Source organism: Synchiropus splendidus, chromosome 2 (genome assembly GCF_027744825.2).
Source record: "Synchiropus splendidus isolate RoL2022-P1 chromosome 2, RoL_Sspl_1.0, whole genome shotgun sequence".
NCBI lineage: Eukaryota > Metazoa > Chordata > Actinopteri > Syngnathiformes > Callionymidae > Synchiropus > Synchiropus splendidus.
Genome location: NC_071335.1, coordinates 22969827 through 22997324, shown reverse-complemented (window position 1 = coordinate 22997324; position 27498 = coordinate 22969827). Strand labels below are relative to the sequence as shown.

Sequence of the window (27498 nt, the reverse complement as noted above, 5' to 3'; positions counted from 1 at the left end):
GATGGGGGGAGGGGGATTGAGGGGGGTTAGAGAATTGCACGCAATATACACGACTTAAAAAAAGTCAAATTTCTGTCACCTGGCAGGTTTTTCTACAGCATATTTGCCTGTTATGGTGGAGAGGAAACAAGCACTGGCGAGGTTCCTTCAGAATGGATCTACTTTTGAATTGGACTTTCTTCAAGGATCAGTCCACTCAAACATTCCTGCATCAGGACAATGTCCATTGTGAAAGACTTAACATCATCCTCAGCTCAACTCAGTCATGTGACCTTGGATCGGACAAACTTTTTGCCAGAGGGGTTTCCTTCACCTTTAGCCACACCACAATCTCCAGCGCAGCCCATTTACACTCCGATCTCAGAATCGTTCCTTTGGACTGGATTTTGACCGAAGTGGGTGTTCCACTTGCCACCCGCCCGATGACTTTTCATCGCTTATGAAATGCAACTGTCAAAAGTTAGTCATGAGGTTAAAGTAAATGATGCATAATTCAATACATCAGTTTCAGCTTTGAACGGCCACAGTAAAATTAATATGGAGACGGAAACTGACAAATGAGCAACAGAGGCGTTTGTAAAAATAGACCGCTATGATGCCAAACTTTGATTGGACAGTTGAGCTGGTTTGCACAATTTGTGGAAATGGTGTCAATGTGACTGAACACATCAGCACCATTGGGATTAGATTAGTTTACTTAAGGACGACAGGCAAAGTGAAAAAGACCAGATTGTAGCCAATAGTCTCTAATGCTAGTCGAGAATAGAGACTTTCATGCTCTGTGAAAGTGACTGAAGAGATATGAGTAAATGTGCCGTCTCTTGCCAAATGTTACCGTTGTGAATCATGGCATTGAACTGTATTTGACCCCCCAAATATCTACCTTTTTGTAGGAGCAACCGTTCTTTTACTGTGCCTCTCTGTGATGCCATGCTCTTGTGTTTGGGTTTCACTGACATTTCTTATCTTGCATCCAAGCAATATCACCCACATCCCCATGGCAAAACCTATACATGCCATCGCAAGAAAAGCCTGAAATATATAACACCAATACAATAATACAACATCTGCGACAGGCACCCCCTCACAAAATATCAGTATTTATCCATAAACCTTGCCTGGACTTTATAGAAAGGATAATCCCATAGCTGTAGGCTACACAAGTCGTGATTCCAGTACCAACTGGTGAGCAAAATCATTTCAATTTAAGGGTTTCCTGCAGAAAATCCTTCAGTCAAGATGGCGACCAGACACTCAGTTTAAATTTGGGGGTGAAGATGGTAAGAAAGAATGAGAGAGGTATATCTGTAACGTCCTGAGGAGAAGCGAATCTAAGCAGGAAGCAGTTGATGCCACCTTCATAGCTTTCAGCTAACTCGAACACTTGACTAAAGAGTCCATCCACATACAAATACTTAATTCCAGACTTTTCAACATCTAGAAAACAAAATTTGACTAGCACTTAGTGGAACGCGAAGGCAGAAAGTTCCAGCAGCATTGTGAGAGAGTTGAACAACATCTCAAAAAAGAAAGCTTGAACAGGAAAAGGAGGAGTCACAGCAATGTCTCAGTGGTGAACAAACTGTGTAACAGACAGAAGAGGTGGGTTCTGGGAAGGAAGTAAATATATAAGTATAAGCAGGGAAACTACTTACTTCCCTCAACTTCAATGTTTACGTTTCACCCACAGTGGAATGTGTGACATATAGCAGAAGATAGAAAAAGCGAGAGGCTTCATTAATTCCGGCGCATGCTGAACAAGCAGACACAAGCGATACATAAAACCTAATAAGAGCAGAAAAAAGCAACCATTATCTCTCATAATAGAATTAACACTACATGATTGAATCACAGCGCAGGACTGTGATGAGATACGACACCGTCGTCTAATCAATTTCCGATACGTCTGAAGGGCGAGAAAGTCTCAGTCAGACGCGCAGTTTGCCCCTTGAAACCTCCCCATCTTCATTAAAGGTAACAGGAGCAGGGAACACAAGGCCCCATGTGCCGGGAAGAGTGCGCCCGCTGGAGAGCTCCGGCGTGTGTGCAGCGGGAGTCGGTTCCAGCAGCGGAGGATGCATCAAACACAAGGCTATTCCTCCGAGAAGCTCAACACAGAAGTAACTGCTGAGACATCTCCCTCCGTGTCTGTCCTCCGGGGAACGTTCACTCTGGCTGCCTCTCTCCAGAGCACGCAGACGTGCAGTTTCCCCATCAACTATAATTGCACCTAGAGCCACTAACTATGCAAACAAACCCACTAAAATAGAGACACCAGCACAACACACGGCTCGATGGGACACCAAAGAGGGAGACGGGATCATTAAAAGAACCAACATGGGAAAATGTGTAAACAACACTGGCAGGTAAATATGATCTAGATAAGCCATGTTGTGTTGTTTTTATTTTTCTACTGATGTTTTAAATAGTGATAAAAAACTAAAGAGACAATCTGTGTTCAGTTATTGACAGGAACAAGTATTTAGGCATGGCAAATATTTTAATAAAGAAATAAGTGAACATGATGCAGACACAGGATCGCTAAGATCTCACTTGACACATGGGGTGACAAGAAAAGGTCGGGCGAACTGGAGAACCTGCGGTGAACCTAAGCTCCGCTCATGAGCGAATCTAAAGGAGGTGCTGCTTAGAACATATGGTACCTTATGAGATTATAAACTTGATTGTTGGTGAGAAAAATGCAGCAACGCGAGTCAAACTTATGGTCACTTAGGCATGACATATTCCAATTCTAAAGTAAGACTGGAATTTCTACTATTTTTGGTGGGAAATTTTTGATCAAATTGAAAGAATACTGTGGCAACATGCGCCGCTGAAGGTTGACTTTGTCCAAGACACTTGACCAGATATGAAGTGATCGGCAACGTCAGGTGTGACGGAACGAAAATGGAGAAAAGGAAAAAAATAAAATCACACTTCTAATTGGTGGTTACCAAGTTGACCTTTTTATCGCAGAGTGGCGCTGAAGTCAGCCTTCTGCGTTGTATGGTGACCCATTGTTTTCTATTGAGGCAAAAGGTGGGGATTGAAGTTGTGATGCACAAACCCCAAGCTGTCCGTTCAAATCGTCGCATGGGAGCGGAAACGTTTTACGGCACAGAAACGCCCATGTGCAAACAGGGGGTGCAAAAGAGCACCTGCAAATAGTTGCTATTTGACGCCTTGGGAGTGAGAATGATCGGGAATGCAGTGTGCGTGTGACCATTGGTCAAATACAGAGATAATCACAGTCCTCCTCGGTGTGTTCCTCACACGGTCTAGAATGAATTATGGACAAATATCTTGGAATGACCTCTTGGCCATGAATGATTTCATTGCTTCGAAATAGAAATGGCTGGGTCTTCTCCTAACAATTTGTGACTCATATCGGCAGATTTTGGCAGCAGCATGCACGAGGAAAGACAAGCACACTCAGGTTTGCACACTGAGTTTCATTCCCTTTCTTCCAGCTGCCACATTGGCTGTGGACTGATACCCTGCAGGATGGTTAAAGGTCTGCTGTGATGCAGCTGCTCTACTGGATCCCTTGGGCTCCTTAGGGCAGTGTAAGGAACTGGCTCTAATGTTATGCTACAGTTGATTTAGCTGGGCCTCTGTCCCCTTTGGCAGAGCAAGCCAGCGCTTGTGCTAAGCAACACAACTGCTATTTTGCAAGAGGTCCTGTCCCCCTTGGCCACGCTAAAATAGCTACTGCAGCATTAAGCCGTGCTAACTCATGCCTATTACTATTCAACAGGCCCTGCAGAGGAGACCTTTTGTCTAGGTGTGATTTCATGAACATGTTTCAGAAGTGAACTGACATGTAAAGTCACTGACAAGTGTGTGTGTGCATACGGGCAGGTGTGTGAGGACAAGGACAGCGGCTGCAAGCAAAAGATGTTTTCATGAGCCAATTAAGTGACATTGGTATTCTATAGCCCGGGGCGCACCTCAAGGCTAGGAGCAGCTCAAAGTTGCAGCACTCCAGTGACCATTGTCTGCGAGTCGCATTACACATACCAATTCTTTTTTCTTAACCGATCGATCATTCCAGCTTTTCTGTCTTCTCCCCAAGAGCGGATTAGTTCCATTATTTTCAAGGGCTCAATTTGTGAAAAGCAGTTTGTCATGTTGCTGAATATCTAAACGAATTTCAATGATGTGGTAGCGAGTGAGAAGTTCACAGAGCACATTAGATCAGCTGTCTTCATCTTCCCTGCAAACCAAAAGGAGTTCTTTTTCTGCTGCCGCTTGCTAGAAGGGCTGTGTAAAAGCAGGAATATAGCAATATGATACATATCCCGATACAGGCGTGGGGATACGATAAATTGCAATATATTGCAACAATATAAATTCCGCAAAACGTCTGCATGAAAACAAGTTTGTTTGTTAAGAAGTCAATCCAGTTAGACTTCCAGTTAAATTTCGGAGGAATAAGCAGCTTCCTTAAGCAACAAAATAACTCCAGAGAACTACCAAGACAATATTACACAATCGCAATATTCCCGCAAAAATATTGATACAGCATCGCACTGTCAAGTGTCATGATTTTTGGAACATAAATATTTTCTTACACCCCTACTTGCCAGCCATGACAGACGAGTGCTAAGATGACAAAATAAAAAGCAATTGTTTCTAGTATTTCTGTTATTGTATTTCCACTACAGGGACCTTAAGCGTGCGGCCCACCTGGATGGTCAGGGAACACTGTGTAATTGCACACAATAGACCATCCAAGCTTTGCCTTGGAAGCAAGATGCAGATGCCACAATGATGGCCATTGAAATCTTAAAATATTAACCAACAGCTTACAGGACCAAAAGCTCCTAAGAGTATTAACATTCTAATGAAACTGAAGTTCAGCCAGTGTAATTTACAAAAGCGGGATAAGTGGGTAGTAACAGGCATCAATTGGGAACTTATCACAGTCACTTGTATGTTAAGAAAATTATTCCTACCTGTTATTCAGAAAGGCAACTTCTTTTCCCATCTACATGTCTAGTCACACTAAACAATATTGCTTTTAATGCTCATAGGAGCCAACAACCGGCTTGGATGGGGGGTTCTTAAATGAGGTTTGTTGTGGACCTTCCAACTTATTTTGGCCTTAGATGTATAACAAACAGTGAGTGACATGCTTGCTGGAGCGCACCCCAGTAGACTGTTGCTGACCTGCAGACGTGCGTGGGACCTGCCGGTCGTTTTCTCATAAAAGACTCGGCCGGGGGATGACCCGATGTGACACCTGGAAACTATGTTATCCTCAGGTTGTTGAACATAAGTTTAAAAAAAAGCCTTTTTTCTTCATCAAACTGGATACACAAGTTTATTTCCTTAAAGTGTTATGAGGATAAATTGTGTGATGAAGATGGAGCAGATTTTAACAACCCCTCCCCCCAAATAAACATATATTTACAGTGAAACAGCACATCAGCAAAACCTAGATTATTGTTTTTCTGCCTCCATTCCCATCCATAAAACGGTTCCCTGACAGGATGGCGCTTGAGCAACACTCAGGCAAAAGTCTTCCACACAACTGGAAGGGTTTCATACAAGTCTTTGTCCCTGTTTGTCTCCGATCTAGGCCACTATTCAAGGTAAAAAGGGATAGTTACAGTTGTTTTTTTAAAGGCTCTTTGATCCTTGATCTCCCTTTTGTTTGAAAATCAAATTTATCAAACGGGAGCAGAACAACAACAACATGATAAAGTGATTAAAAAAAGGAGCCCAAGCACAAAGGCACCGTACTATAAAGTCTTGCATTTGATTATCTGCGATAATGAATATGTCACATTAGCAAAGAGGCGCTCAGGTAAGCAAGCCCATTCGCCTTCTCCCTGGTAATTACCTGCTCTTGCAGCGTAGCAGATCCCTTTTTTCCCTTTAAACCACTAGAGACTGATATGAAAGGGAATTGGTCACTTGGGGCCACAAATACCGTAATTAAAAATCTTTCTTTTTTGATACAGTGTTTGGAAACATCATTTCAGTGTGCAACATGCATTTGTTAGGGATCTGACCTAAATAAACCCTGGATTAAACACAGGAAAGCACCGGGTCTTTGTTTCAGGTTCCTTCTCATTAGGTGTGAAAAGGAGGTGATTCCGGCACCACTGGGGTTTTAATATAGAAAGGTGATATCCATACAAAAGGGATGCAGCCTTTAGGTGAAAGTTAGCAGGTTGGCTGATTGACTGGGTAACAGACCGGAATATGAACTTGATTCACAGTCACAGGGACAGGGACCAGCTGGAAGTTCAGCACTTCTTGAGGGTTTATGGTGGGTTGTAGGATCAGAATATGCACCGTCTTCACACTGAAGAAGGTCTGTAAGAGAGTCAACTGAGGTCACTGCTGGCCTTTTGCCTTATAAAAATCTGTTTCATCTTTTTTCTCCAATTAGGAATTCAGTTTGTTCCGTTCAGACTATCATCACTGTGACTCAGAACACAGCATGAGTGTCTAATCCAGTGAGGGTTCTGATGGAGAAAATGATGCAGCCGTTGTGTAGACGGCCGTATCTACGGTGAACAGTGGCCAGTTCTAGTTCTGGTTCTAGGGTCGAGCTCTCTCAGGCAGAGCTGTGTGCAGTTCGCCACGGTTAACTTGTGTAGAAAGGAGGGGGCTCAGTCTGTGTAGTGGTCTTGCTCTGCCTTTGCAGAGTTGCGTCCCTCTGCACAATTGTCCCTAAGCACAGATCCTTCATCTACACAAAAACTGTTTATCAGGCACATTATGTCAAATTCCATGATATCCCATGTTAGATTCTGTTTTAGTCGGCCGATTCTGTGACCGTGGTTAGGGCTCTTTTGCCCCAGACACCTCTTTGTCTAGACACCTCTTGAATCGTGAGGTTTAAGTTGAACTGGTTTGGCTGTTTATTTATAGCCGGGTGAAACAAGCTCCTTGGCGCAGGTGGTATGTGCTCTCTGAGTTATTTCGTAGTTTAAAATATGTGAGGTCGAATGTCTGACACATTGCAGTCATAGTCATCTACACACTCAATATACTTAGTGTAAGTGATGCATTTGAATATAAGAGGGTTAAGCGTTCAGTCAACAGTCTAATTTGAGACGAAGCCCAAAAAAGCTGCACTTATTGATGTAAACATACATAATTCACAGGGAGATCCGGGATTAAATAGAAGCCACCCCTGGGAGTTGAGCTTCAAGTCACCGCCGCGCCATATTTACAGTACAAAAACTCAACTTGAGTCCCCTTCGCACACAAACAGATTTACAGACAAAAAGAGGGGCTGATTTAATTAGCTCAATCATTAAATGAGGCTTAATTAGAGCCACTTTCCTTCAGAGCGGAGTGTTGACTCCAAGTGGTGCATTGTCATTACAGACGCATAATGAGCCACACAACACAACATCCTGCCAGAAACGACAACAACGGGGAAGCTTCTCACTGCTCTAATTCGGTGAGTGATGTGTTGGGAGCAATGGTGCCAGGGCTGTGGTGCCCTATATCAGCAGCCACACCGCGTCTTTGCCCGTGAAACTTCCGCACGAAATCATCGCCTTTTCTCTCTCTCGTATTTTCATTTAAAAAAGGCTATGACTTCAGAACAGCTTGCTCAATAAGCACCGGTTGAGGCGCCCCCGTCCTCATGTTCACCTGCTTGTTTAGTTTGGAGGCTGATGAGAAGTGAAGCCTGGACGTCTCCCCGGGGTGTGATCGGGAGGTAAATATTAGCAGGCCCAACGCGCCACCCCATGCCAGTAAACCAAACCACTGTCCTCTCATAAAGGAATCAACAAAGTCAATGACTTTTTAAATGTTATTATACTGTCATGAGGCCCAGAGATGGAGGAGAGTGTGTACAAAATGAGTCTGAAAAATGATCAAGAGGGGACGTGCGCGCGAGTGCGCTCACACACACTTTCACGACCATCTCGCTCTGTTCATTATTGGCCAGCAGCAGAAGACAGTCATTTCCCTGTCTTCATAAAGACTTGGCCCATTAAATTCTACCTCCAGTCAATAATTAGGACTCCACAAATAAACCAAAGGCAATTAAATCAATGCTTCCCTGGGCTGGTGCCTGGACCCCACGGCCCATATGGACACTCCATCTTCGCTGTTGGCCTTATTCATGGTGGGCTGCGATGGAGCTATACAGCACACCCCCTGGCCTGCTCATGATTATTAGATAGCAGCGTCCCTCGATCCTGGCAATGCGGCGGCACTCAAGGTGGCTCTCTACTGCAAGGCAGAGGCTTTGATTTCATTAACTCACCAGTAGAGGTGAGGAATGGGGGAAAGACAGCAATGTTTCATTTCATTTTGAGAGGACACTTGGGGCAGCAGTTAGGGGCTCTTGAAATCCATGCCACTTTCACTCGCACAAACGCAACAATAATCCAACAGACATGCATAACACGACTCCGCCGCTTGCCAAGCAATGTCTCCCTTTCACTGCTGGTTGACAGGTGGCAGCGTATGACAGAGAGCAAGAACGACAGGGACACACACACGTGTGAATGATGGGGTCTATTGACAAGGCCACAGAGATAATAAAGTGCTGTCCCTCTGGCCGCTCTATTAGACACCGAAAGTGACAAGGCGATGCTGTCTTTTACTACATCCCCACATACGGTTGGACACATCCTCATCATGTCTCATGACAGCCAGCCTGTGAAGGAAGGGGATCTTTCAGCCTCTTTTCCAACAGGCCTATTTCGGGCTCAGACTTTTTATTTTCGGTGTGTGTCAAAGCAGCTGAGGAGTAAAATCATATCCCTATTAGGGGAGTATGTTATTAGTGTCACAGGAAGGGTGACAGACCGGGCTGCTCAACTGCACCAACATGGAGTTTGGTGTCAAGTCACTAAGAGAGACAGAGGAGAAGAAAGAGATTTAAAGACGTGTTCTGACAAGTTTAAATTGGGCTTTTCTTGCCTTTTTTTATTGGGGAAGCTGATCATCTAATAGTTCATTTATTAAAGGGGACCTATTGCGCTTTTTTCCTCCTTCAGTAAACCAATCTCACATGCAAGTAGCTTTGTATTGACATAAAACAAGTTACTTGGAGCTAAATATAAGTGAAGAGCTGAAATGATCTGTTTTTCAAGGGACGACAAGGACAATAAAAATGGCTGACACACCATGCCTGCGATTCTGAACCGTTTTCAAATGATAAAAGACATCAGTGAAGCACTAAAAGCAGTCGAAGCAAACCTCTTCATGAAAATAAAACTGACTAGCTTGTCATTGTCAGCAGGGTTTCTGTTACATATGAACTACTGTGGTGCACCGCTAAAAATGACGCTCTTTTTAAAGATGAAATCGCACATGATCAAATGTATTCAAACAAAGTGGAAACATCGAAACAAATCATCATGCAGTTGGACATGAACATGACTGTTCGCTGTGTTATTTGCAGAAAAATCCTGAAAGAAACACGTTTGTGGACTCAAGTTGCGCATTCCAGCAGGACATACAAAGACAATTTAGTGAATGACATTCCCCTTTCTGTATCGCTTCATAGGGGGCACTCCACCACAGTTTCAAAAAATCCTGGCGGAAACCTTGGTCAGCCACATTAGTTACCACAGTGAAACCATGTGATGGCACCATATGATCGCACTGTCACTGACTGTGTCGAGATTACAATAAATGAATAAATAAATAAATAATAATAATAATAAAAAAATCAAAGTCAAATTACAAAATATCTGTACCCTGTTGGGTCTGTTTTAAATAAAAGGAGTGCTTGTTTTCCAAATTTTATTTCACCAGTGCGATGTTTCAGCGAGTGCACATGAATTTGAACTTCAAATTCAAATGAATTTAATTATCAGGATTTTAAATGCAAAAATTCTTAAGAAACACATCTAATTAATACGTTTTTCTCAAACTGGATGATGAGTGGGAATTATATATAAACGCAAAAAACTATACGTGGAAGAAAAAAAGGCAGGAAGACAGACTTGAAAGGGCTTGAAAAAGTCTGTTTCGAGAGGGGGGGGTGTGTCTGCAATGGTCCCAGCAGTCTCTACAGGGACCGGAGGGCGAGTCTCAGCCTTGTCATACTCGCTCTTCTCCTGCTTTACTCCCCGCACCAGGCCCCCCCCTCCCCACATAACCCCTGTTCTGCCCACGGAAAACGTCGATAGCAGGCTGCCGGTGCCGAGGTCTCTGGTGGACACTAGCTCATTCTCCCGGCATCGACAGGCCCGCCAAATCAATATTTAGTTCCCCACTAACAAGCTGCCTCGGGGTCTGAGCCAGAGAGAGAGAAAGGAAAGTGGGACAGTGCCGGATGGCAGAGATAGACGGAGAACAGGGACTGAGAGCTGTCCAGCTAGAAGGAAAAAACATGGATTCAGAACTGAGCTAGTGTGTGTGTTTATGTGTGTGTGTGTGTGTGTTAGTGTGGGAGGGGGAGAGGAAGGTGGAAAGGTCAGGAGAAGATCTAGGGAACAAGAGAACAGTGCCTGGTGTGTGTCGTGGTGCGGAGGCGACGCATGAGTGCCTGCGGCAGCCGCTGACAAGAGCACAGACAAGACACACATACACAAGCTCGACACTCTCAATCATACACGTATCACAGCCAAAGGACGTTGACAGCACTTGAGCAAAGCTCCAGCCGAGCTCTCACAGATGAGTGGCCGCACACACAAAGAGTCCAGCGCACGCAGGATTCAGTGACTTTTACTTGTAGTTGCCTTGTACTACTCTTGTCCTGTTGCTCTCCAGGCTTCCTTGACAAGTTCTTGTGTATAATATTATTGATTTACTGTCCTCTGGAACAGCAACAGTTTCCCTTTTTACAAACTACATTTGCATGGGATTTACTGAACCTGAAAGCATTTAGGAGAAATAATTTCTTAAAATTTAAACTAAATATGTTTCAATGGACTATACGAGAATTGAAGCACAATTATTTCCAATATCTTACCCAATACTTCCAGGCTACTTTAATTACTCGAATTCTGAGATGTTTTCCAATTTAAAAAAGAAATAAAACCAAAATATTTCAAACATAAAAAGAAAACAAAATTTAAAAAGCGGCCTCAAACGGTGCATTCATGCCTAAAACTAACTACTCGAGAGAATACTGCTTGCTCAGCATCATCCTGAGGAAGTGGACGGTGCCTAATTGTGCTGTATAATAAACACAATAATAACACATCTAGTTTCACCCATCTGGCTTTGGCTCAAGTTTCTGTTTGGGCTGTCTCGTGCGAGCTATGGAAAAGACAGATGTGGGTGTTTATTCCATTGCTCAGGATAGATAAAAAAAACTGGCTATAGCCTCAGAAAAATGGCTGAGAATCTAATTTCATCCATCCACAGTGCAGAAAATGGTTTTGCTATTTTGACATCCCCTTCCTTCCTAAGCTGACAACACAATGTGAAAAGAGAAACTTTGATATAAAACTGCGAAACTAGATGGTGTTTCGAAAGTGAACTTTGGCCAAATGGTAGAAAATAGCTTCTGATCAATGACATAGCAAAATGCTAAGGCCAAGAATTCATTTTAAAATTTAGTGAAGTATTAAAAACTGAAAACGAAAGTATTAAAATAAAAGTAGACATTTTTTGGTGATTTATATTGCACTCTTATTGAACACTGGTGGCAACTTCCTGAACTGACATACAACAGTATGTTAAAGCAGTAACAAGAGCTGACCTTCTGCTGGAGGATGTGGTGAATGAGATCCAGCCAATCCCGCTCTCTGGTGCGCTCTACACTGGCCTCAGTCTCCTGTGAGTAGAAAAGATTTTACTGTTAATCAGTGATCATCCACATAAAACACCAGAGTACCAACGGCAACGTCAAGGGATCGTGCGCTTGCATGTCCAATGTTGAGTCCTGAGAGTTGTCCAACGTCCATCTATGGCACATGCACAGTGAATACGGACTTTCAACCCCTCATCCAAAGAATAGTGACAGTAGAGAATAAAAAAATATATACGTTTTATTTAATTTCAAGTAAAGCATTCACACTAGTTAAGGCGCAAAAAATATTTTCCAGAAAAGCAGAGACTGAAGGTCTGTTCACCAGAGGGGTCTTAAAGTGTGCAGCAAGACTTAACAAGACGACAGTTGATCGACAGCAAAAACAAGAAAGCCCTGACGGAGTGGAGCGTTAGTAGGGGATGAGGAAATAGTTTATTTATCTGGCCAAGTTAACAACTCAACTATAACAGAGGGCCAGTAGCAGACAGTGCTCAATTAAAATGAGAAACGTCTGAGGACTGAACTAAGATCATGCCCATAACTGTCTTATTTAGGGTGTCTCATTTCAACTGGCTATGGAGACGACTGAGCACACTGTCAAAGAAGGGTTACTGAAAAATAACTAAACAGCTATTGCTACAGTTGAGAAATAAAAGGCAGGAATGTAATGAAACACTTTTTTCCTGACAAATAATGAGTGATTATTTACATGTCAAGTGGTCGGCATGACTGTGTTTGAAAGCACCATGCTGACTCCCAAGGTCTAGGAGTGTGGAGAGTCAGACTAAGCTCGCACTTATTTACTCCAGGACTTCTCCAGCTTCCTGGAACAAAAGGTGTGATCCTCTGAGATTCCAACTCGGAAAGCTCTTTTTTTTCCCAGAGTGTGTCTAATTAGTGACTAGTACTTAAAATAACGTTGAAAGCGAGAGACGAGTGAGGGTGAGGGAGAAGCAGCAGGAAAGGAATGCAGCATTCAAAGCTACATCAAAGATAAACACAGTGTGAAAACGGTCAGACTGAACATAATTGTCCACCCTTGGTAGAAATATACCAAAGCTCTGACCCTCAATTTAACATGAGGTGCAAAACAAACTGGCCTGGCAATTACAGCCTTATTACATCTGGATCATTAACTCGACAACAAGTTGCCCAGAGAGGGATGGGAGCAGGCCGACACTCTCGGGTTCTTTGAAGCTCACGATCCAATCGACGGAGGCAGATAAGAGTTGGGCGAATGAGCCATATGAGAGCAGGTGATGTGTTTAAAAAAAAAAAAAAGGAGTCAATTGTTAAATATAAACACATCCTTTGTATAAAAGAAAAAGGGGAGACAGCTATGATGACTGTTAGATTTGATCAAGACTTAAGGAGTTTAAACCTGAATAGTCTAAAATCAGAATTTTAACACAACAGACCAACATTTGGTCTGTGTTGAGGGATTACTGTAGAAATAAATATGAGAAAAATAATTTAAAAAGAAAATGATTTGAAATTAGAAATGTATTCATTTGAGTATATTTTCAGATACAGTTCTATCTCATACATCACTAAACTTCACGAGAGCACGACTCCTGTTGACAACCCCCAGATGGCTCCTTGCAACACACCAGGTTTCTATCAGAGAATGGGCATTTGACAGACTGTTTTGGATCTCTACACCCACACCCACTGAAGAACACAGTCCAGCGGCCACAGCTCCCTAGACAACGACTCTAACACAAGTCAAGATGGTTACATAAAGGATCAACATCGCGGTGACAGGAGAGAGGTTTTATTGGATTGAAATAGTGTGGAGTTCAATGACATACTCCAGGCTCGAGGTGTCCCTACTCCTGAAGGCCCATTGATGCTCCCTTTACATACAAAATTGTAATTGTTTGTTTCAAACGGTGACACTGTCACTGATTACATGCTTCCTTCATCCTTTGCTGTACACCAATATATCCTCCAGGGGGAGCAGCCCATACTCAAAAGTTAACAACAAACTCCAAAACCAACATGGCGACTGTGGAAGAAGTATTGATAAAGTACCTCTCGCACAAATGAGGAGAATGGAGCCAGTGTTGTTGGACCCTTTATAATATATCGTGACTGGAAGACAAAGAATTTCTGCGATTGTTATGTCTTCTTCGCGTCTCAATAGAGCTACTGTATGTAACAGTAGTAGCAGCAACACTGGTGGTACTGCTCTGTTTGGTATGTATCTGTCAGCTTTGTGGAAGCAAGCAGAAATATGGATGAAATGAACGCACTGACAGAAGGTTCCGTCTGGATGTAGATTCAGCATAAATAGGCCTTAAATAGTTGCATACCGATGATGCCAAGATATCGTGCCATGGTGACAGCTGTCAGCCTCCCACGTTGCACATTGAGACATTTGGATTAAATGCAAACAAATGTTTCTTTATCCGCTCCATTGTCTGTCGCCACAAGCAGCACATCACCGGACAATAGTATGGCAGGGTTATCGTTTCACTCTTGACATCACGTACATATAGCACCCCTGGTGACCATGAGCTTGACTCGCGGCAGCAGTGTGGCACCTTGCCAGATTCTTATTGTTGAAAATGCACCTATAAGATTCTGACTGATTGTCATCTTAACCCAACAATCCTTTTTGGACTGTTAAGAAATGTTGATTTTATTTATTTGAAAAGCCAGATGGGTCAACATGCCACACAAAAGGCTGACGTCTGCATTGACATCAGAAGGAATGGTTCACTTCACAACTGTCAATAGGTGACACCTAAGGTGAGAGAACTGGCCATATGTTAGTGAGTCTTTGGAATGTCTATTCAGACCTGGCTCCAGAGGTTGAAGTACGGGATCCATTGGAATCCAGTATCAAATTGTTTTTTTCCTGTAAATGTTTTTTTCTTGGCTCTTCATATCGCAAAACTAAACATGCACAATTTCAACAGAAACAAAAAAGTCATCAAGCACCAAGTAGCCGTTGTTTTCGAGATGACTGGGAAGAAAGCTGAAGAACTTTCAGCAGGAATGAGTTGGAGGTGGAGACAGAGTCTATATGAGCTCAAATTGGTTTCAAACCTGAATGAGAGCACACTCATCTGGTGATAGATGGAGGACGTCTCAGCAGAGGGATTGTTACAATCCATCCAATACCTGCACATACTGCTGACAGTGACGGCTGTGATCTGTGTGATCTGTGAATTCCAGCTCAAGTAAACTCTGATTCGCTGTCAAACATTTTGTTAGCCATTTCAACAAGTTAACTGTTGCCACGACATTCAACTTTAAATCAATCCATTTTTTTTTTGTAAAGAGGAAATATGGAGTTGCCACATTTAATCAACCAGTTTTGGGCATCTTAAAGGCTTTGGCTGCCTCATCCAGCATCACAGTTATCCCTGGGCTTCATGCTCAGAAGTGTTCGCACTCTACCCATACTCAATCGGAAAAAGAGTTAACTTGCTCATGTGTAATATATTTCACTGAAAAAAGGGTCAAAAGTTGAACCGTAGACTGTGAGATGAAGGACAGCTGAACTTCGACAGCCACTGTTTTGCTTTCTCCCATCTTCAATATCAATGTGCAGTGCAGTAGTTATACAGTCTCAAATGACAGAAATTCGCCGAAAGCTAGAGATCAATAGTTGACAGCATTACAGTATCATCGTTTCTTGGAGTCAAAATGTATGTAAACTTAAGTGCAGTGGGCATAATTGGAATCTCATATTGAGCCTGGAGTCAGAAGTAAAAGACAAAACATTGAGGCGATGGTCACACTGCCTTACCTGATCGGCGTCCATCATTTCTGCGAGATCGTTCTCCGACATATTGAGTATGGAGGCAGCGATGGACTTGGCTTTGATCATGGACTTGGCTGAGAGGCCGCCCTTTGCTGCCACAATATCGGCCTGCCTCAACCTCCTCCTCTTCATCAACTGCTGTTTGACCTCTTGAACGTCTAAAAGTATTTCAGTGGCCAGGGCCTGGAGGAGGTGGAGAAAAGGGAATAAAAAAAGAGGATGATGAAATGGATATAGAGAAGCAAGAGGGAAGGCTCTGCCTGGGCAGATGAATAAATGAAATTGATCAAGCATGTCCAAGAGAGGCCTGGTACATTATGAAGGAATATCGAGTTTGACACACTAAGACTCTCTTGGTTATTTTTTTAGAACCCTCTTGTAGGAATATGGACCTCAGGGTTGGTTGCCCTGTCGATTTAAAGCAGAGGGAACACATCTTGATATCAAACGCGCCCGAAGTTTCGCTAAAATCTCTACAGACAAAGAATCACGCATCAGAGAACGAGAGACAGGGAGCTGCAGATAACATAGCCATTCATTTATTTATTTGCTTTCTGGATGTCTCACTGTACAACGGGGTAGCATAACATGGTAAATAATTAAGCTACGAGGCGCTGCTTCAAATGGCGCCCGGGTGAATGGCATGTGGGCCGTGGAAGGCTGGGGATGGCACAGTTGTCAGGCACTAAATGGGAGTTTGCTCTAAATACAGAGAGACAATTAAATGTTAAAACTGCCACTGTACACAAGAAAGTCAATAAAGTAAACTCCCCTTTGCTTCATTTTGAGCTTATTGATCGAAGCAATAATCTTCTGTATCATTCCCTCGTAAGCCTGCTGAAAAGCTGACCTTGGAATAGATGGCCTGACGTGGGAAGCAAGAGGCTCATAGCACACAAAGGCTAGAAAGCGTGGAACATGCTCTTGGATGGAACACAATATGAGCAACCAAGTCAAAGAAACACTGTTTACAAAGACTTAGGGACACAAATATAAATTAAAAAATGCCTGGAAGTATTTCATTTTTTGCAACACTGCCTTCTTTTTTCAAGTCAATATATATGTTGAAAGTTACAGATAACAACAAGTCACTGAGGCAACAGGTTGCGTTATTATGTTAGTTTGGTTAGGATAGTCTTGAGAAGAGTCTTGTTTCTCTTTTATGACAAATATGACGGTTAAATCAGGCGTATGGAAGCAAGAAAACAGACTCAAACATATGAAGGTCAGCGTCATAGATAATTCAGGTATGTGAGTGTGTTGTACGTGAACATGGTCAGCTCGAACACTCAAGAAGCGGAATCAACTTCACAATAAAACTAGAGCTTAATTTCAAATAATTCCAAATTGATGTTAAAAAAAATTATATAAACTTGGATAAAGGTTCTTTCAAATAGGCCCTGTATTACACAGCTAAACATCCATGGTGAATGAGAGACTAAGATTGTGATGGAACAATGAGTGTGGAAGCAAAAAAAAAAAGTTGATCTTTTCACTTGAAATTCAACTTAAATTAGTAACTTCAATTATTCTGGTGTATATTAAAATGCGATTAATTGAGATGAATCAATTATAAACTGTAGTAAAACAATTGAGAGTAACTTTGTGCTAGCGAACATCTGAAAATGATTTAATCTATTAACTTGTTTAATATTAATTCTATATCATGAAAAAAAGATGTTTTGAAGACCACTCTATTTAAAAACAACACTTTGTATCAATAACAAAAAGAGGCCCAACGCTGATCACATTTAAGTTTCACCTAAGGTTGTTAGAAATGTGGGAAACCAACCGGCATCTATTATAAAACCATAAGTAAAGTAATGAAAATAAACAGGCAAATTTGATTTGACACATGGTAGGAGGTTTTCCTTTTTCCGACTCCAGGGCTTTTTCTGCCGTCTCTATAGCAGAAGTGTGATCAGTGTTGTCCAATTAAATGGTAAATTGGCAGCCAAGTAGATCCACAGGTGCCCTACGACTTCTGTGTAGGTGTAAAAGAAGCTCAACGGCACTCAGATGAAATCATAACAATTGCCTTTTTCCTGTTAAAGGAAGACGATGGTGAGAAAGCGGATTTGCGTTTAGCCTCTAGATATACATGGCTCATTAATAGATGGAGACTCCAGCCTGTGTCACTAGTGAGGGGTAGGATTTAGCTGACCTGGTGTAAATTTACAGAGAGATTAAGGGAACGTCACAACAAAGCATCCAGGGTGGGTGTTAGAACACATATGTGTGGATGCTAGTGTCCATGTGTGCTCATTAGGAGCTGTTATCCGGCCCCGTGCCTCAATCACTAGAGCCAAAGGGCCAATTTGAACTGCGTGAGGATTAGGGTTCAGAGAGAGGGATCAAATGAGCAGCTAAATGACAACTTCTATACGATAAAAAGCTCACTAAACCTCTTCACACACAAGGGAACCGTGTGGAAGAACAATGCGGCGAAAGAATGAAAGGGGCAAGCACAATTATATAAGTATCAATAATATATACATATATTTTTTAAGTGTTTTGTTTTCAAATGATCGATCGCATATGACTGCCTCTGTAAAATGGAAATAAATGTTGAATAACAATGCAGCTTGAAGTCATGGCTTGAAGTTGGCTTGACAAGAAAGTTCGGCTCTAACTTTTGACTGGCAGTATAATTATTTTATTTGAACACTAAGAACGTCACAAAATCACGTGACGCGTTTCAGGTTTTGGCTACTGTGTTTTTATTATGCAAAAGGTTGCAGTTATAAGATGAAAAGATGTAAAAACATATCCACTAATCCTACTGAAAATGTTCACATTAGCAGCTTACTGAAAAGACACAACAAACAGGACTGCACAATAATGCTGGTGTAAAGCCGTACAATATTTATAAACCAATCTTTTGAAAATCTTTTAGTCTTCCTGGGACAACAAGCAAATGTACAGCGGGTCCCTGTGCGTGTTGTGAAGTAGTCACTACACACAGGGCCACTGTTCAGCAGTTGAACGGCAGTGCTTACAGCCTGGGGCATGTGCAGGGGCCAAAAGGGTTTGCTGGCACACAATAAAAAAAGGTTTACACAGCAACACATGCACAGCACACACAGACAAAGAAGTAAAAAAAACTCATAACGACACACAGACCCATTCATTCACATACACACACATGTGCAGCCCTCCGGTTCTGATCAATACATGACAAGAGTAAATCTCCTCTGGACGTCAGGCAGTCCAATCAAAGGGCTCGGTGTTCTTATAGGGGATCACAAGAGCCAGGGGCGGACAAACACTGGTGTGAATCTTCAACAACAACACAATAGCCGACCATCCAAAGGTTATGGGAAAGGACTTAAAGAGTAATACATATTTATAAATGTACATATAAATGGAAAGCAGAAGTAGATATAATGTGCTTCAGTCATCACTTCAGGACTGTAAGCAAGGTGTGTCTTTGAAAAACAGAGCAGCAAACATTCAGCAGGAGCGTCACATAAAAAAACAAAAGGTATCCGGTCAAATTTGTGTGTCTTTGTGTGAAAATACACTGTGACCATGATCACGACTGGGTCCTTGACAGACAGCTGCCAGCTGAGCAGAGTTGATGGACAGCCTTTATCTTCCTCTTCCAGATACAAACATACATATGTCAAGGTGATGGATTAGGCTTAGCAAAAACAAATGGGCTCATTCCCACTGAGCTGGCACTTTCCACCAGCGATGGTCTTTATCGCTTTCAAGTAATTGGAAAAAAATGTGCATATGTAATGACACGTGTCATTATAAAGTCATCCATCTGATTTGACCGTGACAAGCTGGTGGTGGGGGAGAAATAATGAAGGGATGTGAACTTCCCAGAATACGTTCCATACGTTATTTGTTGTTGCTTATATACAAACTTTATGCACAGAATTAAAAATCTTCAAATAAAAGCGCTAGATTAAAAAAAAATCCTTCACACAAGATTTCTCTTCCCATTAATATGAGACTTAATTGTGCTCTACATATTCCCAAAATATTGACCTGTTTTGTTCTTTTTCAACGCAACTGTTTAAGAGTGGGCGGCCATTTACATATGCTTCGATTTTAATAAATAGGTTCCATTTAAATTTGAATCTGCTAGCTATGACCTCACCTCAAGTTTTAGTTAACGCGGTTTTTCTCTGCTGCTTCTAAACAATCCCACATCAAAAGGTCACTCATTACTGTAGACAGAAGAAGAAGAGAACTCTGTTTCTAAAGCACACATGTTGTTTAGTAAACTTGTGTCTTTTCCATTGGCTTTGGCCTTGATATCAAGCTGTGACAGTTACTTCTGTCAGGTGACACCAGGTCGGTTAGGTGTTTGGATGATATCTCTCAATCTTGTTATCTTCTTGGAAATTCATGAATAATTAGGCAGAAAAGGCTTCAGTATATGTAAATATTTGTCACCTGTCACCACATCGATACCAATTTCTAAAACCTGCTAACTCACATTAATTATCTTATCTGTAGGCATAAATAAAGTTGTGCCTGCCAGTATCCACTTGAACAGAATTAAAATGATGCTTAACATAGTATCAGAATTACTTCTCAGCCAACTGTCATTCAGATGAGGTTTGTGACAATTTTGTCCAAAAAGTCTCTTTAAATCTGTTTCTTAAAATATTATTTTTATTGCTGTTGTTGCATCAGCAGTTCTTCCTCAGTAGGTTTGATCTTAATTTTCAGTCTCAGAATGTGACGATGGATTAAACAACTGGGTTCAACCCCGAAATGAGAGTTCCCAATCAAAGGAGGCTGATAATAGCATTCATAACTGATGAAAGTTACAGCAGGACAGTACCTTGATGAAAGACTGTAGCTGCTGCAGCTGAGCGTGGGATTGGTTCAGCTGTTTTTGAAGCTTTTCCAAAGCTTGGGAGCTCTGCTGGGTCAACCCCTCCATTTGCTCAGTGGCCGTCCTTTCCATCGCAGCCAGAGATTGCTCACCGGCTCCCACACGAGCCTGTAGGGCATGAATGCGCTGCTCCTGTAAAGGAGAAATAATGGGCAGGAATGGTCAGTTGTGAGGTGAAATGTACTTTTTTTGCCTCAGAAAAAAATAGGGGAAAAGCCGGAACTACGATTCAGTGCTGGCAGTTAAAAAGGTTAGGTCTCACACAGGTTATTTTCCAACACGTCGGGCTACGTCAGTTAGATTTAAAGCCAAGTCAGAATGCAATAAATTCTCAAAATCATTTGATTAATTAAACAATGTCCCTAATAGAAAACCGAGACAAAATAGAAAAAGAGTCTTCTATCAGTCATACTGACAGATTACTGTTGAAACAAGTCCAGTTGGCAGGTGTGTGAATTCAAATCCAGATAAAATTTCAATTCATTTCAACTGGGTAGCAATGCAAATCTGTAATAAGCTCAGTCTCATAACACCGTGATAAAATGCTTCAAGAAAAGCAAAGTGCAGTAAAACACAGAAGTCTTACACCTGCAAACAGCAGGCTGGACGTTTCTCACCTTTTTCTCCAGCTCCTCTTTCAGATTTGTGCAAGACGTCTCGTATTGGATTTTCTCTGTGGCTGCTGAGTTAAGTCTTCTCTTGAGGGATTCAATGAGGGTCTTTTTGTTGGAAGCCTCCTCCGATAAAGTCTTCACCTGGGCAGAGGCAAACGGTGGTTGTATATAAAATACATAAGTAAACGGCACAGTGGACAGTTGATCACTTCTTTTTGTCAAATTTTAAGAATGATGGCAGTAAATATTCTAATTTACAAGTTAGTCTTTGTGGTGTCTATATCTTAGGCCAATTACTGCTTCATGTTTAGTGGATTCAATTCGAGTCAATTATTGCAACTCAGGTTTGATGACAGACTTCATGTCTTTACCATGGAATACCTAGCAAAACAAACCATGATGATGACAGAAATGCACATAACTAATCATTCAGTCATCTCCTTCAATGATCTTTAATCCCATATCCATCATCACCGCTTCTGTCATTTGGAATATTTCATGAAGGATTGATCTGTCATGGATTACGTTTAATTATTTAACTGTAATGTTATGAATCATCACACAGTAGTTTTAAATATCATAAATATTTATTACTTAAATTAAGGTGTCATGGTTAAAAAAACAATAGTAACAAAAACGTTATTATTAGAGTTAAGGATATCATTTAGGAATTGCACTGTTTTCCAGTCCTTCCGCAATGTGATGAGGTACAAAACAGAATGATACCAAAACAACAGAAAACACTAATTTGCGCAGTCTAACATCGAATAGCCAGCGACCAAGAACACACATGTTGTAATAGTTTCCAGTGACTGACTTGTTGTGTATGTTTCTTCAAATGCAAATTAGCCAGTTTGTGTTAAATAATAAACAATGATAATAAGCAATAAGCATTTCATTGATCTGATGACGCCAATACTGTGTTTGAAAAGGTAAAACTTCCGCAGTTAAGTCTGACTGCACTGTACACAAAGAGGAGAACACTTATTCTACTAGTATTTCGAGTTCCAATTGACAAACATCGGGCTGTGCAAACCCTGCAGCCCAAGCGGAGGTAGACTGCGAAACAGATGGACAAATAGATGGATGTACAGAGAGATGGTCTAACTGGAAGTCCTTAGCATGGCTGTTAAAACTATCTATCAATGAAGTAGTATGTGGACATCAATGATACGGACATGTTCTTCAAACAATCACACTGACCACCATCGCCTCTTACATAGTAGCCCAACTGGTAAGCATGAATATATCATCATCACAGTAGATTTTTAAACAAGTCAATCAAAAGTAGTAGCTACAGCGATGCTTTGGTTGAACGTCCAGGAACTGTTTACCTTCTTCTCCAGGTCTTCCACTTGACTGCGATAGCTTTTCTCCATCTCTTGCAAGACCTTCAACCTGGTCCTCAGATCCTCCACCAGCTGCCGCTTCATATTAACGTCACGCTCCATGTGATTGCACCTGCATATGTTCAGAACATGTAGAGGTGTTTTTTCCTCACACTCAAATGCTAGGAAAAAAAAGACTTATTAGCTTCTGTTACATATGCATAATCACAGAGAGAGAGACACACGCGCACCGCACACACACACATATATATATATATACACACATACATATATATATGTATGTATCTGGAAGGCACAGAGTCCCCTTGCAGCGTAGCAAGCATGACAGCTCATTATGACAACTAAATACACTGGTATGATGTTTGGCTTACTGGGGCTCACTGATCAAATGGGGATAGATTTATGCAGCTGGCACTTATTAGAAAGTGCTCTGGCGCGCCGTGACGGGGGAGTCCTTTTGACAAACAGCATCCTGAATCAGCAGTGACACAGCTTGAAAGATTGTAATCAAGTATTTAAATGTTGATTACATTTTGAATCACACACATCGCACATAAAATAAAACAAATCAACAGCGGGACATGCTTGTCAAGAAGCCAGCAATAAAAACTGCTTTATTGAATGTTTTATCAAGCAAGCCTCTGTTTTAATGGTTAAATGTTGCCAACTACACCACGTGTGACTTGTTGTACGACAGCTTTGCCTTCTACCGAGCTGTTTTTTTTTTTTTTTTTTCCATGCAGTCATTCTCACGGCTGTCTGCTCCTGTGGGAATTAGAACAAATAGAATAAAGATCATAAGGATGCAGTTAATTAAAACCGTTTTTATTCATTTTTAGCAGCTTCAGAGAGGAGCATGTCTTTGCTCCACGCAGCGTGACTTTTAAATAAACAGATCCAATGTTGGAGAAAACGCTATTGTGTAAGTAAATGTCCCATGCTCCCTGGGTGGATGGATGCCTGAGGCCAGACTGGCTAAATAAATGTGAGCTTGTCCTATTGGAGTGACATTAAATTAAATGAAAACGGAGTCTTGCCTGGGGACTGAGGGGCGATGTTCTACTGGCTGGTTACCCCAGTGGATTAGGCCATTAATGAGAAAACCCATATTGAACCTTTCAAATAACTATCTGCTGTTGACTTAAAGAGTGAGCCGCAATAACAGAGCCGGCAGCCGCTTCTGCTCCAGCGTAATGGCAATTAGTTGGACAACATTTATTTTGGATGCTCTCCTTTTTTTTCCTGACACCCCAAAAAGAATTGAGGATAAAAAAGAATGATGGCTTTGTAGTGGGTCTGTGATCTCTATTTATGAGAGCGATGGTAGGAGAGAGACAAACTAACAGCAAATGACTCACAAGTTTCGCGATTGTTGCCGAGGTTGTTCATCAAACATGCGTGTATTGTAATGATAGCACGCTGGTATGAAAGCAACGAGCGAGCACCAACATCAATCTCTGTGTATGTTGTTAAGAATGAAGTGCAGGTGGATGTTTCATGTGGCTGATAGACAACAGGGCTAAAGATGAAAGAAGAAGCTTCATAAATAAGGCAGGGCCACGGTGCCGGATATTGACTGAGGACATGCCGGTGCACTTTGAAATTCATTTTTTCCCCCTCTCTTCTTTAAGGCGAAGCAGCCTGGGTCCCTGTGTGTGTGCTGAGATGTATATTTCAGAGACGTCTAGACATGTCTTTCATTCTGAGAAGGGGGTCCATCGTACGAGGCACTTGGATTGGTGGGCTGGAAGATGTGGCGCTTTACGCGTGTGTGTGTGCGAGTCTGAAGTCGTCTGTGACACAGGGATCCGGCTGTCGTGGAGACTCAGCTGGGAGATGTTCGCTCTGTCGGACTGTGATCCTCTGCACTTTGGTCACACACACAAACACAAACCCACTGAGCTTGTACACATGCTCAGTGTGCATTATTGAGGACTGCAGGAAGAGGACAGAGTATACAAGACAAAGACAGAGGGAAGTGAAGATTCTCTTTGTGCCCCTCTTCAGGTTCAGAGACTGAATCCTACAGCGGAATGTTAAAATGACTTTCGTGAAACTCTTCAAGAGTCGGGCGCAGACACAGTACTGCATTCAGCCTCAGTATATGTAGCCAAAAATAGCTTGGGCACGAGTTAACCAGCCAACAGTTGGTCGATAATATTAACATTTTTAAGACTAGTTGAATTGCAGGATCACTTTGTCACTGCAATATTCTTTGCAAAGAGATACATGCCCAGGTGATTGTGAACTGAGTCAGGTTCACGACGATATATTATTTAGATTAGCAGGTTACTTTTGATTCGACGGTGATTAACAGCAGATTAATATCCAGCTGGTTTGGTCTTAAAAAAAGCAACTTGGACATTAAATCTATGTGGAATGTTTTTCACCTGAATACACAGTCACATTTATCAACCTTGGCACAACCTTCTGTAAACATTGCTTCAAGAAACCACAGTATCAACACTGACTTATGAACTTTCATATCCTCAGGGGAAAAAAAAAAAAAATCGCATACTGCTGACAGATTCTAAAACAGAAGTTAAAGTCAGTGAATAGTATATGAATAAACTCACAAATTATCATTGAAATTCTCTGCCATGATGGTGGCTAAAAATGTTGTAGTAGTAATACATAAACACATACTCTGCACATCTCTGGAAGACAAGTTCCTTAATTGGTATGATTGTGAGACCGTGTGACGTTAACAAGAACCAAATTCCTACACACTCTTGTCACTCATGTTGAGGCAGGTTTGGTCACCAAGTATTATCCCTGGTTCTAATGTTGGAAAATACCCCAAAGCCACACTATTGGTTAAAAACTACTGTCAATGTGTCCACAAGTTAAGCAAAGAAATGTTGTATCATGCTCTAGTCTTAACCTTAAATCCTTTCCAATACCACGTTTTTTAGCAGCAGACAAAACGCCAGATTGTCATTGTGGTTCCAGCCACCGCAGCACAGCTAACTTTAAGTTAAGAGAGATTTCCGTTGTTCAGCTCCAACCAGGGTTCTGATTTTCAGAGTGGATTTCAGAGGTGCACCAGTAGGAGTTCCAAGTTAGTCATTAGGACTGGCGGCCCACAGCTATGAGCTTTAATGTCATGAGCCAAAATGGTCCCTCCTGTTGCACACAATCAATAAAGAGCTTTGATCAGCTACCCACACAGGCACACAACACCACAAACACCACAACATGACAGACCAGACACCCACATGGACTTCCAAAATAATTCCTTCAGTGCCTGCTTATTTGCTTACTGTTGGAGACCAGCATAATATCACAAGTGATTTGAGTGTTGAGAGCACTGCAGCAGCCACCGTGCTACCACATGGTGGAATCAAACACTGCAGATGAAACTGCTCTGAATGTGCAAGGATGCAGACTCGAAAGGGAAGTCGGAGGGAGGGATGACGTGAAAAGAGAAAAGAAGAAGAGGTCAAATGGTGAAGGAAAAAGAGGTAAACAAAGTGGGTGAATGGACTGACTTGTCCTGAAGCTGGCGGAGCTTGTCGTCCTTCTCCTGCAGTTGGGCTCGCAGGGCTTTGTTAGCTGCCACCAGCCGTGTGACCTCGGCGCTTGTACTCTGATGAGGAGGAAGCACATGGACTGTGTGTCAGTTAATGTGTTTCAGCATGTGTGATGGGGTGGGGGATGTTTTTACAACATGGCTGATGACAGGTCAGACGCAGCACGGCTCCTCATTATAGTTTCAGCAGGAGGGTGGAAGGTGCTAAAAGGGGTTAAGAGGAAAAGTGTATTTTTCAAAGTGGATGTGATGAGGAGGTAATTAAAATATAAAAGTGACACACTTGCACGGCAGACTAATGGGTAATTACTGAAAGTTCAAAGTCGACAATTTGAACAATTGTTATGATAATACAGTTGCTGCACGACACTCACACTGAAGTAATAACATGAACTTGCTAAGCTCAAGGTAGCAATTTGCAACAATTGCAATGGACATGAGGAATGGCAAATGTACTCAGCACAGAGAACACAACTAAATATTGGCAGCATCAGTTCAATTTCTTACTCATCTGTCTCTCCAGCAAAAGTCGTGATACGACAAACAAAACACTTATTTTGAGACCAAACCTTCAGGTACAAATCCTGCTGAGCTCATCAATTTTGGTAAATTAATTTGCGACTGAGGCAGCTCCTACCATCTGTCCAGGCATCCAATGAAACCGCTCCAAAGCAAGGACCAGCCACCAGTAAAACGCGACCAATAAAATATAATATATTAAATATTACATTAGCAAGGAAAGAAAGGTATGTTAAGATGTTCAGTCATCATTTGAGACGCGTAAACATGCATCATATGTTTTTTTTGTTTTAATAAAAACAATGGTTGCAGTGTCACTGTAGAAAAAGACACATACTGAACAAAGATTCTTCTGAATGCCGCTCGGAGACAGATGGCTGGTCGCTACAGGCCTGCAGCTAACGGATATTTGAATGTGCATGTTCACTTTGGTTTAAAGAGCTCAGTGTCTCTGGTGGCAAATGTACCAAGTGTGAGCTTTTGATAATGCGCTTACTACATGCATACAACCCCCAACAGCGAATCCCGGGCATCTTTCGTTTTTGCTGTCACCTGACATGACTTTCTCGGCTCAGTGGAGTGACAGCAGCAATCTGCTCAGTGACACTGACGACTGGCAGCGGAGGAGGTGAGAAACTGTGGTACCACTCACTGCTAATTCCTTATGATGTAGGGCTCGTTTCTTCTGCTATTACCAATTTCTCATCAGTTTGACAGCTGCTTGGTAATAAGATCAAATGATAAAAAATGCTAATACATGTCGAAATCACCTGTAATTTCAGGTGATAAGTGTAAATTGAGTAGCTTAAAAAAAATGACATGATTTGAATTTTAAATGCCGGCTTTCGTTCAGGAATATATTTTGTCATAATTAAGCATTTCAAAACTGGGTATCAGCTGTGCAAGAATACACAAAATGGGATTTACTCCAAAATGCTTAGTATAATAATGTTGAATATGAAATGATTTAATTTAGCAACAGACTAATAAAATTGAACAAGGGACGAGGGGTGAAAAAAACAAGGGAAAGAACGATGATGAACGCCTATAATAAGAAAAGAAAAATGGAAATCTAAATGAAAACTAAGATGAGGAGAACATATCATGGGCAACGATCTGCGCACTGTGAGCAACTTTGGCTTTAGAGTGAACCGAT

The 27498-nt window shown here is 41.8% G+C and overlaps 1 protein-coding gene across 3 annotated transcripts in view; it reads right to left on the bottom strand.

Annotated features, from left to right (window-relative positions):
- Positions 1-27498, bottom strand: part of cntln (centlein, centrosomal protein) — a 74825-nt gene that overhangs the window by 6213 nt on the left and 41114 nt on the right. For 2 of the 3 annotated variants that reach the window (XM_053857679.1, XM_053857678.1), the window contains exons 21-26: positions 25783-25880; positions 22277-22403; positions 20946-21083; positions 20275-20460; positions 15456-15653; positions 11645-11719 (exon numbers count right to left, since the gene is read on the bottom strand). In XM_053857679.1, coding sequence (XP_053713654.1) covers positions 11645-11719; positions 15456-15653; positions 20275-20460; positions 20946-21083; positions 22277-22403; positions 25783-25880 — 822 coding nt within the window. Of the gene's footprint in view, positions 1-155; positions 437-11644; positions 11720-15455; positions 15654-20274; positions 20461-20945; positions 21084-22276; positions 22404-25782; positions 25881-27498 lie in introns of those variants that run through there. The other variant, XM_053857680.1, reaches the window with a different exon arrangement.